The 19,613-nt window shown below is 36.7% G+C and overlaps 3 protein-coding genes across 9 annotated transcripts; 2 read left to right on the top strand and 1 right to left on the bottom strand.

The window, feature by feature from the left end:
• Positions 1–202: 202 nt before the first annotated feature.
• On the top strand, positions 203–10,208 carry LOC135630655 (syntaxin-132-like). The gene is made up of 13 exons (XM_065137751.1): positions 203–429; positions 1,865–1,975; positions 2,065–2,121; positions 4,608–4,656; positions 4,776–4,864; positions 5,471–5,544; positions 5,631–5,673; positions 6,642–6,702; positions 6,817–6,842; positions 6,929–7,006; positions 7,183–7,263; positions 8,225–8,290; positions 9,803–10,208. Exons 1-13 carry the CDS (start codon positions 412–414, stop codon positions 9,968–9,970), a joined length of 921 nt encoding a protein of 306 aa, XP_064993823.1. The 5' UTR covers positions 203–411; the 3' UTR covers positions 9,971–10,208.
• A 1,026-nt stretch (positions 10,209–11,234) lies between these two features.
• LOC135585883 (uncharacterized) lies at positions 11,235–17,197 on the top strand. Of its 7 annotated transcripts, none has more exons than XR_010494326.1 (5): positions 11,243–11,752; positions 11,943–15,155; positions 16,086–16,196; positions 16,302–16,672; positions 16,776–17,197. XR_010494326.1 is itself a non-coding variant. In XM_065138765.1 (3 exons), the coding sequence occupies exon 2, from the start codon at positions 12,040–12,042 to the stop codon at positions 15,133–15,135; it is 3,096 nt and encodes a 1,031-aa protein (XP_064994837.1). In that variant the 5' UTR covers positions 11,243–11,752; positions 11,943–12,039; the 3' UTR covers positions 15,136–15,155; positions 15,908–16,079. The 7 variants fall into 7 exon arrangements, 2 of the variants coding, with proteins under 2 accessions (XP_064994836.1, XP_064994837.1); XR_010494323.1 differs by having other exon boundaries at positions 16,773–17,197; XR_010494327.1 differs by lacking the exon at positions 16,086–16,196 and having other exon boundaries at positions 16,429–16,672; positions 16,773–17,197.
• A 964-nt stretch (positions 17,198–18,161) lies between these two features.
• Positions 18,162–19,154, bottom strand: LOC103976216 (RING-H2 finger protein ATL70-like). The gene has a single exon (XM_009391428.3). The coding sequence runs from the start codon at positions 19,004–19,006 to the stop codon at positions 18,440–18,442; it is 567 nt and encodes a 188-aa protein (XP_009389703.2). The 5' UTR covers positions 19,007–19,154; the 3' UTR covers positions 18,162–18,439.
• Between the last annotated feature and the right edge of the window lie 459 nt (positions 19,155–19,613).

The raw sequence follows: 19,613 nt of genomic DNA, 5'->3' as shown, positions 1-19,613 counted from the left end.
AATATGCAAGCTGGAGTTGGTGATGGCATTATCCCACAGAGCATCGTGAGCTGGGCTCCAGCTTGGAGGCCATGTTCACCGGGCCCCACCGGACCCAATTGGGCCACGCATGTTTGAACTCCGTTAATCCTGACGCTCCCAAGCCATTTGAACCGGCGTTGAGCGAGCCGTTGGCTCCGGCTCAATCCCGTTGGGCTCGGTTGCCTTACTACGGGGGAGGGGTCCCATCCAGCGCCGCGCCCCAAGTCGACTCCGAAAGGGAAAGGCTTTCACCTCGCTCGCCAAACCCGCGTCCGCCTCTTCGGCTCCTCTAGCAGATTCCACCGAGCAATCTCCTCTCCTCCTCCAGATCTTGGCCTCTCGCCGCCGATCGAGCTTGTCTCCGCACACCGGTTCCTCGGTTCTGCCAGCATGAATAACCTCCTCTCAGTAATTTTGTTCTCTTTTTGTCCGTCTTTTCAGCCTTTTCAGATCTTACAATGTGGTATTGATTGATCTCCGAGGAAAGTTGGGTTTTGTCCTGGTGCTGTTTTGATCATGGAGCAGGGTTTAACGTAGGTATGGGGTTAGGATCGAACTATGACGGCGACAAGGGAGTTGAAGAGCCGAGTCGTTGTAGGATGAGATCGAGATCTATAGATGTATGTAGGATCGAGGTGCTTCTTTAGAGAGAAAATAAGATTTTCTGCTAGGCGTAGCAAGAGCATGTCAAGAAGTTTAGTCTAAATTTGTGCCTATATTCTAGGTGTATGGAAGTTTATACCCATGTAAAAAGTTCTGTCCAAATTTAAAAGGAAAAGGGAAAAAGGAAGGTAAAAGGTCTCATGTTGAGCAAAATACATTATTAATGTAAATATATGTGCAGCTCTTGCATCTGATCTATCTTTTATTTTGCTTGATTCGTTTACCCGTAAGTCCTTTTCTACTTTGCTAAAACCGTAAATGTCATTAACATGTCTGAAGGACCTATTTCTCATTAAAATATTTTACGATAATGAAATGGACAGAATATGTCAGTAGTTCTGTGTTTTAGAGAATAGCTGATTCAAATCCTATGATATGATCTCCTGAGGATTTGGACTGGTTTTTCATGGGTAGCAATCAAATGTAGGGAATCTTCTGTCTTAGATACTTTGTTTGTCATGGATTAGGTCAGTGGATTGCAAAAGATTGCAACTCAAATAAAACTACTAGTACTTAAATGGCAGGAAAGTTCCTTTGTCGCCTTCCATTTAGGAGGACTTGATTCGGCCATTGTTACTCAGATACTAATTAATCATACCAGCTGCAGATTGATCAATGGCTTTTGTTTGTTTTCTTGATTATAATTACCTCACATGAAGCATTATAAAAATTCATATTACTCTTCTCTTTCACATATTTGCATAAGACTATAGCTAATAGTTAGCTGTCATCATAGGAATCACAGATAGTGTTTCTCTTCGAAACAACTGGTGTCATAAAATACTTTTTACCAAATATTTAGATTTGGTCTATAATGTGGAACATGAACAAATGTTTTTAAGTTTATTTCTGTTAATGGTCTAAATATTTGTTAATAAAAATGTCATGCATCTAGTCCTCTTCAAACATAGATATTCTGACTTCATAAATGTTTATGTGCAACAAGTTTGATGACAGCAGCCCACAATTTTGAATGCAACAAGTTTTGCTCAGAGATTACCATGTTAATAAACATCTACAGTTGTGCTTTGTCATATCATCTTTAATTATTGCATTGGAAAGTTAGCTTTTCCTGCAGATATGAAGTTATTTGTCTCCTGCAATCTTTCCCCCCTCTTTCTTTTCCTAAGTGATGCATATAGATATGAACCTATGTTCTCTGTTAAAATGATTTTGATAGGAATCCTTTGAGCTCTCCCGAGGTGAGCCTTCGAGAGACAGAGACATCGAATTAGGACTACAGCAAACAATGAATGTCGCTGAACAAGGATTGGAAAATTTTTTTAAGCAGGTACAAATTGTTATATCCATTAAGTCTTATGATGTTCATAATATCATGGTTGGTCTATTCCTCAAATTGACAGTTGTGTTTTGTGCTAGGTCGAAGAAATCGAGAAACTAATTGAGAAGCTCTCAAAGCTATCAGCAAATCTTCAGGTATGCATCTCAACACAGTTGATTTTTCTCGACTATATATCTCCATCTTGCTCAAGAATCCTCAGCCTGTAGTAACCTTAAAGCTCTATCTGGCTGATCCATAGTGATATTAGCCACTTAAATAGTTTATTCCTTTTTAAGGAACATGTAGAAAGAGGACTTACCTACCTATATGTTGTAATATAATCTTTTGTTTATTGTAACATAAGCTCTCGTTTGTTTTAACTGTTATGGTGATAACCCATACACCACAGGACAATCAAACTAACCCATACACACCATAACATAATGTTATAGTGATAACCCACACAAACCCAATATGTAAAAGTTAATAATAATACTTTGAAGATCCATACAAAATATAAAATCTGATCTAGAGATTCTACATGATCAAATTAGAAAAAAAAATACTTGACTCTGTTGAGTGCATGAATTTACACCTGAAAGCTCCTAGCTTCTTGTTGGTTGTGGCAGGCATGGTATGATAAATAGTCATGCTAACATAGGCTTTTCACAGAAAGGGAATAGAAGGCAAAATAAATGCAAATTAAGAAATAAGGGAATAGGAAGAGAAAAGAAAGTTTTTGGCAACCCTCCCCTTTGAAGTAGTGGCAGGCCTCTAGCAACCTTCTAAATCGATGAAGACCACCATCAAACTCTTCACAACATCGCAAATATCCTGTGGCACATTTATTATCGAAGAAACCGGAGCATTATATTTGGTTCTTTATTATTAAGTCCTAAGTAAAACTTTTGGTTTCTGGCATGCAAATATTGGAATATCTGTTGCCTGTGGTAAGTCCCTCTATGTTTGTGAATCTACTGCTGTCACCACTTGCTATCCTAGTTTCATAAGATAGGTATGTAGGAAACATTCTGTTTTCATCTAGTGTTGACTACATATAGAGCCTACGAATTGATACCAAGATTCACTTTAGTGCATATAGCCATCAAATTCATCATTGTAGCATTATATGGCTAGTACTGCAGTTGCTGGCTTAGTATGGTGTGTATATATTTATATATGTGGTCATCACTTCCATCTACTTCTAGATTTCTAGCATAATATAAAACCACAACAGCAATCACTCGGTTTTCCATGTCATGTTGATATATATGTTGGGAGGGCTAACATATAAACAAACAGAAAAGGAAAGAACTAAACTTATATACAACAAAAAATATTTGAGGGACTATGTAGGTATATGTATGCATGTTTAGCATTTCAAAAAGAAAACTAGGTGTTTAGATTGTTTCATAATACACTTTTCTTAGAGAAATCACTCAGAATTGCCGCATTCTGGAGCCACCTCAGCGACAAATATAAATTCATATACATATATATCCATATTCAGTCAACAAGTATGCTTAAATATTAATAAGAAACTGGCACAGAGCATTGGCTTCTTTTCTTCTTTTTTGACCATAAGCTGTATTTGATGGTTCCTGGTTGTTTTTTGGTGGTGATATTCCTACCGCCCATCCTTAGTTCTATTAGTATCATTTTATACTTGATTATCACTATCAACTTAATTATGTTTCATCAAGCTTCTGATTGTTGGTGTCATTTTAAATTTCAACCTATCAAAGATGTAATAACCAATTCAAGATTACTATTTTTGACTTAGTTTAAATTTATCCATAAAAACAAAACTTTCTGTGGTTTTCTTGTGGCTTGTCTCCTTTGATGAAGTTCATTGCTATATTTTTCTGAACTCGCTAATGGATGAAGGATGGAGTGTGCACTAGGAAACATAGTGATACTATTATAGCTAAGGGGAAGAATAAGTGTGTAATTGAGGATCAGCAGAGTGAGTGGAAGAGGGAAAGATGTTGATACTTTTTATTGACTTTAAGTATTGCGATCATAATAATCTTCATTTAAACCCCTTGAAGACTCAATATTCCTGGGAATTGAAGGACTCTCATGTATATAGAGTGAGTGGAAGAGGGAAAGATGTTGATACTTTTTATTGACTTTAAGTATTGCGATTATAATAATCTTCATTTAAACCCCTTGAAGACTCAATATTCCTGGGAATTGAAGGACTATCATGTATATGATGTTAAAAGGAACCACATTAGATTTTGTTCATCCAATTTCATCAATCCTTTTTTTAAAATTTTAGTAGGTTGCATAACTATCTAAATGATCAAGTACTTAATTGTCTTTAACAAAACTTGTTGCAAATGTTTTGTAAAATATGAATGTTCCATATTTCAGAGGCTCCAGTCTGCACTCTAGTAATTTTCATTATCAATTCTGTAAAATGTTTCCAGGAGGGAAAGGTGCAATCTTATTTACTTAATTGTTGCACCTTGATAACTTAATTGGTGGTTGTCTTCATAAAACCTGAGCTGCTATGGATTCCTTTTCCATTTTAAATTTTGCAGTACAAGTTATGGATTTAAGGCCTAGTGACATATCTGCTTAAATCAATCACTACTTGTATCTCCTTTCATTAGCTTGTCATCTGCCCTTGCAGGCTGCAAATGAGAAATCCAAATCTGTTACGAAGGCATCTGATATGAAAGGTAATTAATTTTTCATTCATTGACTGTTGGAGACCTATATCTGGAATATGAATGCCTCTGTTATTAAATCTTTTGATATATTTAACAATCATTGCATCTAAGCATATCATTGGTTGCAGCAATCAAGCAGCACATGCAAAAAGAGATTGATGAAGTGGGAAAAATTGCACGTTTAGCAAAGTCAAATCTTGAAGAACTGGACCGAGATGTACTGCTACTTTGTATTCCTGATGCTCAAATTGATTAATTAATAAATCAGTTACAGACAACTTTCTTATAGCATTGAAGGATACTGTTGATGTTGAGCATCTATTTTCCAGCTCAGTAATAGATGCTTCTATCGTTCAAAAATCCTGGAAAGCCTACCAAGCACATCTTTCTATTTTAAAGTTATTTTCTTTCTTTTATTCTTTTTTATTGGCTTTATATCACTTTTTTCCTTCATTTACTTTCATATATTCTGATCACAATTGTTAGGCAACAATTATGGTTCTTTTGCTAGTCCAATGTGTTATTCTTTGCAATTTCTTTTATGATTCAATTGTACTGGTGAAGATTTGGATATTTGGAAATGTATTTTTTCTAAGACAAAAATTCTTCTCTTCTGATAAGTCATTAAACTGTCTTTGGTTTATGCTCTTATGTACAATTTTCTGTTAGAAAAGTAAGTATTTTAAGTTAAATTATATATTTTGCAGCGAAGCAGTAGAATAAAAAATTTTGAATCCCCCCTTCTTTTCTGAAAGTATTAATTTTTTTAAATCTTCCCTTCCGTAACAAAAGGACTGACTGTATCTTGTTACATATTGCATAGAACCTTGCGAGTAGACAGAAGCCAGGATGTGGGAAGGGTTCAAGTGTAGATCGTTCCAGGACTGCAACCACAGTGTAACTCACATCCTGAATTTTTAATCTTTTATGAGGGATACTTTTAAGAGAGAGTGTCTCATGTGCTTCAAACAATGTGACTGCAGAGCACTGAAAAAGAAGTTGAAAGAACGCATGTCTGAATTTCAGGTTAGTTTTTAATTCCATCTTCGTCATATAATATTCTGCTTGTTTAATGCAAGTTTTGTACACTCTTATGATCAATATATAACTGAAGCAAAAAGATTGATGATTTATATAGGAAGAATGTTTATATATCAATATTCTTCCTACATCATTCTTATATGTTAAGACTTTTTCTGAGTGTTTTTATATTTCTTGTTTATTAAGACTTTTTCTGAGTTTTTTAAGTTCTAAATTGCAAAATAGTATAATGAGATCTACCTATTTTCCTCTCTCGGAACTTGAGATTTTCGTGGTACTATATAAAAATGGAAGTAGAAATCCAAAAATAAAGAGCACAAGCAATCAAATTTCATTATATAGTTGATTTGTCCAGTTTTTGTTGGAACTGGTTATGTAATCATTTCTGGAGTTTGGATTGCATATAAGCTGATATAGTGGAAGGATTTTATGATTGTCGAAAAGTAGGATTTTTTTGTGATCCCGTTAAGCATGATTTTTTGTCAGGGACGTTGGTAGTTCAGTACCATTACAAGCCAAATATTATGATATTACATTTGATCCTGAACCTGTATGGGTAGACACTGAATCAATTACTGTTTAGCCGTGTACTGAATACATGTAAATCTTGAGTATTATCTTTCCATGTGTCACAAACTAAGCCATGTTGGTGAGACATATTTTAGGCTTAGTGCCATTGATGTCGGTCCATATCTGAACTCACTGTGCCATATTCAAAATCCATGTCATCAAATTAAAAGAAGCATAGGAAATTTCATCCCACTAAAACCTCAGTGTGTGATCTTCTCATCATCAGGTCTGTCCCTTTTGGTTGCTTAGCTGAAGTGATTTATCTTTTAATTCGTCATGTTTATATATTATATAAAACTGAAGAAATATTTTTTAATTTGTCATTTTTATCATCATATACTCTTTTATCAAATTCTTGCATCTCACTTGCTTTTCCCATGCAGACTTTAAGGGAAACAATCCATCAAGAGTACCGGGAGGTTGTGGAAAGAAGGATTTTTACAGGTCAATTATAGTCATCTTAAAAAAAAACATGTCATGAAGTGTTTGGAATTGTCTTCTTTTTCCCTTCATGATGCAGTAATAATTTTGCTTACCTTGTTATTATTGGTTCTTCAGTTACTGGTAATCGAGCTGATGAAGAGGTAAGGATCATGTTTAGTAATTACCCATTTGTTTTTGCACCGCATAATTTTTGAATAAAGACTCTTTTCACTGTTTTGTTTGGCAGACAATTGATCGTTTAATAGAGACAGGAAATAGTGAGCAAATATTCCAGAAAGCAATTCAAGAGCAAGGACGAGGCCAGGTTTCTCCTTATTCCATTTTTTGGAGTTGATGTCTATGGTCCTTAACCAGCAGCGAGTTTTTTTTTTTTTGTAATTACGTATGTGCTTAATGAACCAATGACTTCACTGTTTTCATTGGTTATTATTCTATGTATCTAATTCTATGCTGAACAAATTCCTTCACTGCCTATTGCAGGTGATGGACACACTTGCTGAAATCCAGGAGCGGCATAATACTGTAAAGGATCTGGAGAGGAAGCTGCTTGAACTGCAACAGGTAGGTTTACCTTTTGAATTTTATCAAAGCAAGTATGTTTATTCATAACTATTTGTGGCTTGAACATATAGTTTTTATTTATTCTGAAATATTGAGCAAGCATAATATTTATGAGATGTTGAATCTTTGTGATGTCATTCTAATTCATTTTAACTAGGCTACTCTCTTGTTCAGATGACTTTTGTATAGCTGCTTTGATGATTTTGAAGTCTTTAATCGATTTTTGTCTGATCAGCAGATTATAAGACCACCTTGCAAATCCTAGACTGTCTGGAAGGTCTATTTTGTTATCTTGTTTATGTCTGATTTTATAGAGTGAATTATATGATGCACAGATGCAGATAGAGAGAGCATGCCAAAGGCATAACATAAATGAAGCACCAATTTGGGTCATATATTCTTTGCAGTTTGTTGTATGAAAGTTTAAAACTATATTTAATCCTTCCTGAACTTTCTTTATGTTTGTTAAAGTACCTGTTCAACTGTCCTTGACATTCTAACACAGTTAAGTCTTTCTATTTTGTACCTTTATGGCTATCTTTTTAACTCTAAGCATATTAAATGTGCTTATTCTAACCCATCTTCTCTAAACTTAATTGTTGAGAAATATGGCTTGTTCTTGTTCAGCTCTTATTGGTCCAGTGTGAATATCAGGTCTGCAATTTCTGTAAAGTAAATGTTAGGCGAGTATTGTCATTTGACTTTGCTTTGTACATTCAGGTGCATTATTGAGTCTCATAAGATTATACTAAGACTTGCCTCAAATAAAATAGATTATACCAAGATATATTTGATTTGCATACAGAAGCAGTATGATTGCATCATTGATCTGTGATTAGAGCAGAAGAAGATTATGAATAGAGAATTTGGCTTTGATATCTTTAGCTTTTTCCTGAAAAGCAAACTACATGAAGTTTTTAACACTGACATGGATATATTTTGCATTTGTATTGTTGTGCAGATTTTTCTTGATATGGCAGTGTTGGTTGATGCTCAAGGGGAAATGCTCGATAATATTGAATCCCAGGTATGCATTAACTGTGAAATTTTGCTTTATTTTTTACTAGGTTTTCTATTACTTTCATCCTTGAAAATTAAATTGTCATGACATGTTAGTCATGCATAAATTAACATGTTAGTCATGTTGGGACTCTGCGGTGCTCATGGATTATGTAATTTAATCATTGAAAAAAAATGTAATCTCGCACTATTCACACATAATGAGCAAACACATTTTCATTCAATCAACCATGTTTTTGGATTAACTTTTCTCTCTTTAAATGGACCCCCTGATACAAAAAAGGGAAAAACATATTTAAAGTAATTGTATTCCATCATTTAAGGCCAATTAATCATCCCTCTGTTGTTTTGAGAGAATATTTGCTTCATTTTTGTTTTGAGAACATCCATACGAACAAGATGTTAAGATTGGATTACTTTTCTACCAAGTATCTTTAATCAAGATATCTCTCCAATTTTCTTTTGTTTTGAGTTAGTTTTCATTTCCTCTTCTTGGATTTGGTTGGTGGAATATAGTTATGTGAGATGACATCTTATTTGCATTTATTAAAATATCCTAAAATACTAAAATTTTATAAAGACAAATTAAACAAAATAACTTCTGCCTCACTTGACAATCTGATTTATGAACAATTTAAGTTTGAATGTATACAATAATTTAGTAATTCATTCCTACACGATGATACCGAACAAAATATTGGTACTGTATATATGTGTGTGTGTGTGTGTTGTGGAAAAAGCCTTTGAATACAATAAGAAATCAGATGGACCAGCCCTATATCTATACTTTAAGGTGATGACCCCTGCTTCCTTGGTTGACACCTTTTCACTAAAAAAAAGAAAGAAAATGGAAGAATTTAGAGAAAGGCATGCGAGATTTATTTTAGGACTAATGTTTGTAACATTCTCCCATCCATGATTTCTTAATCTATCCAACAACTCTTCCTTCTACCACATCATAATCTCCCTAGATGGAGGACTTATCAAAAAGTTCATACCAACATTTATTAAATCAACAGAAATTTTAAGACATTCTATGTTACTATACTACCCCTTAAATGTAAATAAATTAAATAAAAAATTGGCTGCAACATTCTTAAGGTTTTGTTTGAGGTTGTAAGTGGGTCCTTAAAAGTTTCCTACTCCCTTAAGCTATCATATGGTATTTGGCATATGACATTTGACAAACTGTTGGACAATGTATTATTATTGGTACTTTAAAATGTTTGTCCAATAAGGTTTGGAGATAAACAACAGCTTAAAAGAGCAATAGGGAAATCTTAGGAAGTAAATTGTATCCACTTGAGACCTTGGGTATGTGAATGTATCTATGCTAAAACTGGTCACAAAAGGTTTTTATTTTTGAGATGGCATTATCAAGCTCGACGTAATTATGATATGTTTTGGTTTATATAGGAATTTAAATATACGATGACTCAGTATCAAACAATCACCATTGTCTTTAGTTGTTAATTGCAACATGAAATAATAATCATTTTAGATATGTTTCTTTATATAGGTTTCAAGTGCTGTGGACCATGTTCAATCTGGGACGGTTGCTCTCCAGAAAGCAAAGAAGCTGCAGAAGAACTCACGCAAGTGGATGTGCATAGCCATAATCATTCTCCTCCTAATTGTTGTTATCATCGTCGTCGCGGTAATTAAACCATGGAGCAAGGGCACATAAGACAAGCCAGATGTTAATTACAGTGATGTGCAAATTCCATCTCTCATGTTCAGTATATAGGTGTATTCTTTCTGAAAACACTAGATCTGTAACCGGTTCTTTACGTCTTTCTGATTTCTGTAAGGTTTCTGGTTATCTGATATTAGCAAGTGTGATGTTGTCATGGTGATTGAACGAGGCCTGCAGTTTCAATATTTGTGTTACAATTGAACCTGGAAATTTATATTCATCTTTTGTATCCTCTCTCTCTCTCTCTCGCTCTCTTTCTCAATTGAGAATCGATTGTCTTGTCTAGTTGAGCTAATGAGTTACAGGCAGTATTGGCATCTTGGTTCAAATTCTTGGCTTTCTGTCTTTTTACCTAAAGTGAAATAAGGAGGCAAAAATATTAAATTTTGAACCACAAACCAGATTGTATCGAAAGAGTATTGAATTTCTTATAGGCTTTTGATATATTGACATGATCATCAAATTAATTTTGTTGGATAAGATCGAATAATCGAATTCGATCTTAGGAAGAAATTATCTAAATTATTTCTCTTTTTTAGATGTGATAACTGAAAAAACAGTGCACATTTAACAACTAAATTCGATGACATATTCACCACTATATTTGAGGATATAAATCTTAATATATAAGGTTCTATTTATCACAAATTCAACCGTAAACCACAACTGTAGTGTTCTATTTTACGATATAAAGCTTACTATATAAGGTAAGATATATTCACCGCTACATTTGTTTTATCAATAAAAAAATAAGGTTTTGAGTTCGAATTCTTATTTTTTTGTTTAAAAAATCATTATAAAAATTTATTTATAGAAATATTATTTTCTCTAAAATATTTATTTATGAAAAAAAATTATGATTGCTCTTTTGTTGATCTTCGTATGAATTAAAATTGTGAAAAATATTGTTATTATTAATTATTTTCACCAAAAATAGAAATTTATTACTTTTAACCATATTTTTTGAAAAATCAAACGAACTAAAATTGTGACATATGAAAGTATATAAGAAATCAAATTGCTAAGTTAAATTTTTTATTTCTAAAACTTTGATGTTTCTTAGTGTTTCTAAAATCAAAACAATTAAGTTAATATTGTGATCCAAGATATTTAGGAATTGGCATCAGAGTCGACCGGTCCAACCGGCATTAGACCGGAACAGACTAGCCGGTTCGGTTGGCTTGATTCGAAAAGGACCGGTCCGTTTCTCTCTCCTCTGGCTTACGATGATCTGAAAGGGCTCTCCGTACATATATTGAGCCCTGCCCTAACCCTCTGCCTGCGCTTTCGCCCTCGCCCTCTCTGTCGCCGTTGCCCCTTCTCTCTCATCGTCTCTCTCTATCTATCTCGCCCCATCAATCCCTCCCCGCAATTCTTCCAACCCTTTGGATCAGAGTATATCATCTCTTTCTCACCCTCTCCAACGCAGAAACAATCACCAGCTCCTCTTCTTAAAAAAAAGGATAACTTTTCCTTCCTTGGTTGGTTTTGATTCTCGGTCCTGGTACCAATCTAGTCTCTCCAGGGGCCCCTTGCTGGGTTTTCTCTGCTTGGATGCCTTTTTAGCTGCATCTGTTCTTTGGTTTCGGTTAAATTGTGTTGGGTTGTTAATTTTGGGGTTGAAGCTTCACGTTCCTTAAGGTATACCATATGCTTCAAGAAATACTCTGTAAGGAGAGCAAATAGTAAGTAAGAGTTTTTAGGGTTTTCTCGACAATTCGCACGGAAAAGCTCAACGGGCAGTCCCCGCCTACATCGTAAACCGTCGACCTGGTACTCTCCTAGCATTTGACAACTTCTCTTATTTTGTGGAATTCTGACGTTTAAAGATCAAATCTTGGTTTTTTTTTAATCGATGTTTTAGATAATTCGCTACAAATGGCTTTTTTGCATCTCTATTTTACATTCATATTTAGCAGAAAACATGATTTTTTTTAATAATGCTATTTCTCATGGTTTCTAGGGATCCAATTTTGGTCGCAAATAGTAATTCGCAGAGGAAGCTGTTGTTGTTCATAAACCTTATTGTGTCGGAATAGTGTTAGTTTCTTGATTTGGGGATGAGCGATTCAGCGTGCATTAAGATCCGAAACATTTGTATTCTTGCCCATGTTGATCATGGCAAGACGACCCTCGCTGATCATCTGATTGCAGCATGCGGTGGTGGGGTCCTCCACCCGAAGCTTGCTGGCCGGTTGAGGTATATGGACTACCTTGACGAGGAGCAGAGGCGGGCTATCACGATGAAAAGTTCTTCAATTGCTCTCCAGTACAAGGACTACAATATAAATCTTATTGACTCCCCAGGTCACATGGATTTCTGCAGTGAAGTCTCCACAGCTGCACGTTTGAGCGATGGGGCCTTAGTTTTAGTTGATGCAGTCGAAGGGGTTCACATCCAGACCCACGCTGTCCTGCGACAGGCTTGGGTGGAGAAGTTGACTCCTTGCTTGGTCTTGAACAAGATTGATAGGCTGATAACTGAGCTAAAATTAAGTCCAATGGAAGCTTATAACAGATTGCAGAGAATAGTTCATGAAGTCAATGCAATTGTTAGCGCCTACAAGTCTGAAAAGTATCTTTCCGATGTTGACTCACTTCTTGCAGGGACATCTGGAGATGCAGATCAAGAATTGATAGAGGTGGAGGATGATGAGGAGGATATGTTCCAACCACAAAAGGGGAACGTAGCATTTGTTTGTGCATTGGATGGTTGGGGTTTCTGTCTAAGCCATTTTGCAGAGATTTATGCTTCTAAGCTTGGAGCCAGTATGACAGCTTTGGTAAAGGGGTTATGGGGGCCTCGTTACTATCACACAAAGAAAATGATGATTGTAGGAAAAAAGGGTATAGAAGGTGTTACTAAGGATCCTCAGCCTATGTTTGTGCAGTTTGTGCTTAAGCCTCTGTGGCAGGTCTATCAGGCAGCTCTAGAGGCTGATGGAGACAGAAGGATGCTTGACAAGGTCATCAGTACTTTCAATTTGTCTGTCCCACAGAGGGAGCTCCAAAATAAGGACCCGAAGATTGTGCTCCAAGCTGTCATGAGCCGGTGGCTTCCATTATCAGACACAATCCTCTCGATGGTGGTCAAGTGCATGCCTGATCCTATCTCTGCACAATCTGCTCGCATTTCTCGGTTGCTTCCGAAGAGAGAGTTAGTGGTTGATAGTCCCAGCTTTGGCTCTGATGTGGTTGCTGAAGCAGAGTATGTGAGGAAGTGTGTCGCGTCTTGTGACTCTAGTGTTGATGCTCCATGTGTAGCATTTGTTTCCAAAATGTTTGCTGTTCCATTTAAGATGCTACCACAAAGGGGCTTAAATGGTGAAATCCTGAACAATCAGCCCACTGGTGAAGCTGGGGAATCAGATGAGTGCTTTCTTGCATTTGCAAGAATCTTTAGTGGGGTCCTCCATTCTGGGCAAAAGGTCTTTGTGCTCTCGGCTGTGTATGATCCATTAAAAAGTGAATCCATGCAAAGACATGTGCAAGAAGCAGAGCTTCAATCTTTATATTTAATGATGGGTCAAGGTCTTGTACCAGTATCCTCAGCAAGTGCAGGTAATGTGGTGGCAATTCAAGGACTAGGTCAGTTTATTTTGAAGAGTGCAACTCTCTCATCTACCAGAAACTGTTGGCCCTTCTCTAGTATGATGTTTCAAGTGGCACCTACTCTTAGGGTAGCTATTGAGCCTTCAAATCCAGCTGATATTGGTGCACTTGTGAAGGGTCTAAGGCTTCTCAATCGCGCAGACCCTTTCGTGGAAATTACTGTTTCATCCAGAGGTGAACAAGTGCTTGCAGCTGCAGGAGAGGTTCATCTTGAAAGGTGCATAAAGGACTTAAAAGAAAGATTTGCCAAGGTTAGCTTGGAAGTTTCACCTCCCCTTGTCTCATTCAAAGAGACCATTGAAGGGGAAGGTATCAACTTATTAGAGATTTCAAAGGCATTCTCATGTTCTACTGAATATGTTGAAAAAACTACACCAAATGGTAGGTGCACCATAAGAGTGCAAGTCATGAAACTTCCTCGTACTTTAACAAAGGTTCTTGAGGAATGTTCTGATGTTTTGGAAGATATTTTTGAGGGGCAGTCTAGAAAGAAAGATGGAAGTTTGGGGTCTCACATTACTCAGGATGATTGTGAACTCGTTGAAGGAGTCAGAAAGCGCATAGTTGATGCTATTGAAAGTGAATTAGAATTTGTTGCCAAGAAGATCGATAAAGATAGAGTTGAAAGATGCCGAAGAATGTGGTTTGAATTTCTTCAAATGATCTGGTCGCTCGGTCCTTCGCAGGTTGGGCCAAATGTTCTTCTAGTTCCAGATTCTGGAACAGGCAACGTTGACAGTTGCGGTCAAGGGCAAAGGGGTATGCTCATACGGGGTTCATGTGATGTTTCTAAAAGGTTAGGTTTTCTGAATACTGATATACAGACCGGCAGTAGTCTTACCAGTCTTGATGAATTGGCAGATGAAACTGAATTATTGTGTATGGAAGCTGAAGCTCTTAAAAGCAGCATTGTGTCTGGATTTCAGTTAGCCACCGCTGCTGGGCCTTTATGTGATGAACCCATGTGGGGTTTGGCATTTCTTGTGGAACCTTACATTTTCCGAGACACTTCTGATGCTTCCAATCAGTCTGACCAGTACGGTATCCTCGGCGGGCAAGTTATGACCACCGTTAAGGAAGCTTGTAGGGCAGCTGTGCTTCAAAACAAGCCAAGGCTTGTGGAAGCTATGTACTTCTGTGAGTTGAATACACCAACAGAATATTTGGGAGCCATGTATGGAGTTCTTGGAAAGATGCGTGCAAGAGTATTGAAAGAAGAGATGCAGGAAGGCTCCTCCTTGTTTACTGTACATGCCTATGTACCTGTTGCGGAAAGCTTTGGGTTTGCAGATGAGCTTAGGAAACGAACTTCAGGGGCTGCAAGTGCACTGCTTGTTCTTAGTCATTGGGAGGAACTACCGGAAGACCCTTTTTTTGTTCCAAAGACAGAGGAGGAGATCGAAGAATTCGGAGATGGTTCCAGTGTCCTTCCAAATATGGCAAGGAAACTTATGAATTCTGTGAGACGAAGGAAAGGCCTTCATGTGGAGGAAAAAGTTGTTCAGCATGCAACAAAACAGAGGACACTGGCCAGGAAGGTGTGATCTGTCATCTAGTGTATCCAGTGAGTATTATACAGTGACTTGAGTTATCAATTGATGCATATGTTACAGTGATGTACCATGTTATTAAAGTTATGCAAAATATTTAATGTTTAGGAAATTAATTTTGGTTAAAAAATATATGATTTGATATGTTTACACTACTGTGTATCTCTTTTTTCGTTTAATTTATTAATGTGTCATTCAACTTTGCTAGGCTGATTGTAATTGCTAAGCTTATAAAGATTTCTACATTCTCTTGTTCAAGTTGTAAGATTCCAAATCTTGAGATTATGAAAATGTTGACTGTCCATAGGCTTTTACTGTTGTAGGTTACTGTTTTAATCATAAAGTTCCATATATACTGATATAAGCTTGCTACTATGGTAAATTTTATCAATTGGAACTGACCGCTATATCTTTAACAACAATGAAGGCATAGGTTCCAAATATTTTGGATTAGCTGCACAGATCTTTTCTAATTATTGAGCTCTGTTGAAGGCAACACCAATGGTCTAACTCAGAATCATCAACTATATTTTATTAAGTCTAATAAATTTTCACTATCAATTTGATATCTATAGTTCTTCTGGGATTTCAGCCTATGACAAGTTTGTTTCTTTTTTGACAGTTCTAGGTCTTCAAAAAGATTATATAACTTTGTGTCTTATAAAGTTGATCATGGCATAACATACTAAGAATTTGTTATATAAGTCTCATGCACTGGCACATCCAGCTTAAACTGGAACTGCTTATTTATACTTGATTTTTGTAGCATTGGTGATCCTCCTTAGCATGGTGATGGATGTTGATGTGCAAAATGAGATAAGTGAAGAGACCTTATCAACAAAATTATTTGTGGCCTAGTTAGTTGCTTCTTGATATGATTGTTGGTGCTTAATGCTCAAAATGATTACTTAAAACTGCTGAGTCGTTAAAACTATGCATTGCAGCTGCATAATTTTGCAATCAGATATTGCTTTTTGCTTGGATTTTTTTTTTCATTGCTTCTGCTATATTAAGATGTTGGAAGCACATGGGCTGGTTGTTGCTAAAGATGTAAGGTTAGTTCTCTGTTTTTCATATGCTCTTGTTGGCAGCAAATTTGTCCTGATTTTGGATACCCTCCATCCTCTTTATTCAAAATGTGATAGTGAGCATTTGTGTAGTTGGAGTCAGAGTTGCAAAAACAAAGTCTAAAAATACTACAGTTTGCAAAGAGGAATGATTCCATTAGAACTTAGAACATCAGAGTTCATGAATGAGTTTCAGCGACAGTTGATGTTAATATATCAGAGAACTACAGAGCTTGGTCATCTTTTATTCAAGAGAAAAAGGTTGACATCTAGTAACTGGAGCTGGAAAGAACATTAGAGATTTGAACAAAAATTGCAAGAGAGGAAGTCACTTGTAGTGAAAGGAAATCGATAAGTGGTCTTATTGGTGACACGTTCAGTAGAAGTGAAGAAATTACCATCAGAAGCACTGCTGAATTTGCTGTAAGGAGCTCCGCTTTTTTTATTGTAGAACAAACAACACTGTAAGTTCTCGTGTATCCTGAGTTTATTGCTTATCATATTTTTTTAGTGTTTCTATAATTATGAGAATCCTAAAACTGATCTTAAATCTTCACTGGGCAGCAGGGATACTCTTCCTTTCAGTTCCAAACAAGAAGGTGAACGTGGACAGGGATACTCTTCCTTTCACTAGACATACTGATAATTGCAGAGGAAAATCCACCCAGAGTAAGATTAAGAAGTATCCATCTCCATAACTTTTTGAAGCATTGTTACTCCATACTCTGATTTGGAACGTGGAGGAGGTAGCAGATCAAATTTGCAAGAACGTTTGACAATCATCATTGTTCCTCGATTCTTAATGGTTGTCACATTGATCAGCTGATGGATGATTTGACTGATTACTGGACTTAAGATTTATCTTGGCTATTGCTAGATTTATCCTGTATGATTGTTTCTGGTGCCTGTATTATACATGTTATTTTATATACTTGTACTCTTTAACTTTGATATGAGAAATAAAATAATTTCCAACTTTTATAGATAAACTTTTATATACTTGTACTCTTAACTTTGATAAGAGAAATAGAAGTTGCATATCATACTCATGCAGGCTAATTATATATATATATATATATATATATATATGTTATAGTTATTTTTATTTAGTATTCTAATTTTTAGATTTAAAAAAAATTATATTGGAATTCCTATAGTTATGAATATTTATTTATTCTAGAGTCATCGATTGTATCGACGAAAGCACGAAAACGATGGGTAAAAAGATAATTTTAATATTTTAGTTATGTTTTCGATGGTGAAAGATGACGACATTGTTGGGGGTCAATGATTATTATGGATGAAGAGAGAGAGCGACGATAAGAGATGAGACAAAAGAAGAGAAGGAAGAGAACAATGTAGATGCCACTAACATTATCGTTCGGTAATTATGTTGATGTTGATGTATATGTAGAGCAGTGAAATGGTCGCTCGACGTTAGCATAAATGCAGAGCAGTGTCTATTTGCATTTACGTTTGTATTGTTTTGCATCCGTGTCGATGTTGCTCGGCAATTGCATCGACGACAACATAGATGCAAAGCGGTGAAAGGATTGCACAACATTTGCATTGACGTTGAACATTTGCGTCGTTCTCTTCTTCCTCTCATTTTGCCTTATTATTGCTCTCTCTCTCCTTAGCCACAATAACCATCTACGGCTCTTAGTAACACTGCCCTTCGCTATCACGAAAAACTTAAATGAGATGTTGAAATTATTTTTTTATCTATTGTTTTTATGCTTCGATCGATAAAATCGATGATGTTAGAGTAAATGGAGTTAAATATTTTAATTTCATAATTATAAAGATTTCAATATAAATTTTTTAAGCATGCATATCAAAAATCTTTAAAAGGGTCTAATTACAAAAGGGGTAAAATGTAATCACGATGCATCTCATCCTCTAAATCAATGCAGACTATGCTCATCAACATGATGTGTGCATGTCAAGGAGTTGAGCCTCCTACTCCATCTCATCATTCAAAAACCTAATCTATACTCAACCTCATCTGTAGTATACATGTGATATTATTGCCCAAGAGAACGAATAAAGTCTCCAGGTCGTTCAAATAGGTTTAATGCAGGAGAAAGAGAACATCTCCACTTCAGCTTTCCATGGAAGGAAACTTAAGAGAAGATGATCTGATCTCCAAAGATCGTTAATGGACTGTATAGACACCATTATTTACAGAGAAGAACTGAAGTAGAAACCTCTTCTTTTTTCTCCACATCCTATCGTGACTGCCTTCCCAATGGAATGACCTCAGCAAGCGGCGTCGGCGAGGGACTCGGCAACGGCGTCGTGCGGCAGAGCGGGCACGTCGGCCGCAACCGCAGCCATGGATCGACGCATTTCAAATGGAACAGGTGCCCGCACTCCGGCAACGCCCGAAGCACGTCGGCGTCCTCGTACTCCGAGAGGCATATCGAGCAGCGCGAGGCTGCACCTCCCTCGTCAACGAGCTTGGCCTGCGCGAAGACGACCTTCGGGTACCTCATCAACGTGGCCTCGTCAAGTCCGGTTTCCACGTCCGCCATCGCACCGGCGAGCCTTCTCGCAGGCCGCCTGGAAGAGGTGGCGTTGGTTCGAGCACAGCTGTTGAATGCAAGAGCGATGGTGATAACGAGAAGCAGCACACCGACGGAAACGCCGACGCCAAAGCCGATTCCGCCGATCCCATCTGTGCTGAACATGCTGACAGAATCTCCACGGCCGAACCCCGAGGGGTTCATGATCTGGTCTGGTAGATGATAGAAATGGTGGTTCGAGTTCGGCAGGCTCTGCATTCCTCTTGCCATCTTATACTTGGGAAGGAAACAATATCCGAAGATTCATGGAAGCTTGGTTCTGAGATGTCAACACTGATAGGGTGGAAATGAGAGAAAGGGGGGAGGAGGAAGGAAAAGAAAGGATTCTAAATCAAGTAAAACAGGCCTGAGAAGCAAATGCAAAGCAAGTTGAGCTTTGGAAGCATTTGAAGGTCAATGCTTCTCTCATTTTTCTCCCAATGCATGTTTAAACTAAGCTGTCTCCATCTTGCTTTCGTGCATTTGATGCCCAACATAAGCGGCTTCATCTTGTAGACCAAAACCTTCTCTAACATCGATCTGCTGCTTGCATAATTAGTTCCTTAAATATAAGAACAGAAGAGCTTCTCATCCAGAAATGTTGAGATTCTTTTCTGACTTAACCTCACGGCTGAGAAACAATTGAACTAAACAGATTCGATAAACATTATTCAAAACTAAGAAAAAGGATCTTAACAGTTCCTTTTTTTTCAAATCAGTCTTATCCTCAAAGCTGAGCAGCATCAATCTCGGGAAGCTTTTCTTTTAGCTCTTCAGTCATAAGCTATCTGTAACGTATTATAACCCATTGATCAAGTAAATATGGTCTCAACTTTTT

This window comes from Musa acuminata, chromosome BXJ3-2 (genome assembly GCF_036884655.1).
Source record: "Musa acuminata AAA Group cultivar baxijiao chromosome BXJ3-2, Cavendish_Baxijiao_AAA, whole genome shotgun sequence".
Taxonomy (NCBI): domain Eukaryota; kingdom Viridiplantae; phylum Streptophyta; class Magnoliopsida; order Zingiberales; family Musaceae; genus Musa; species Musa acuminata.
This window is presented reverse-complemented; position numbering and strand designations above follow the sequence as displayed.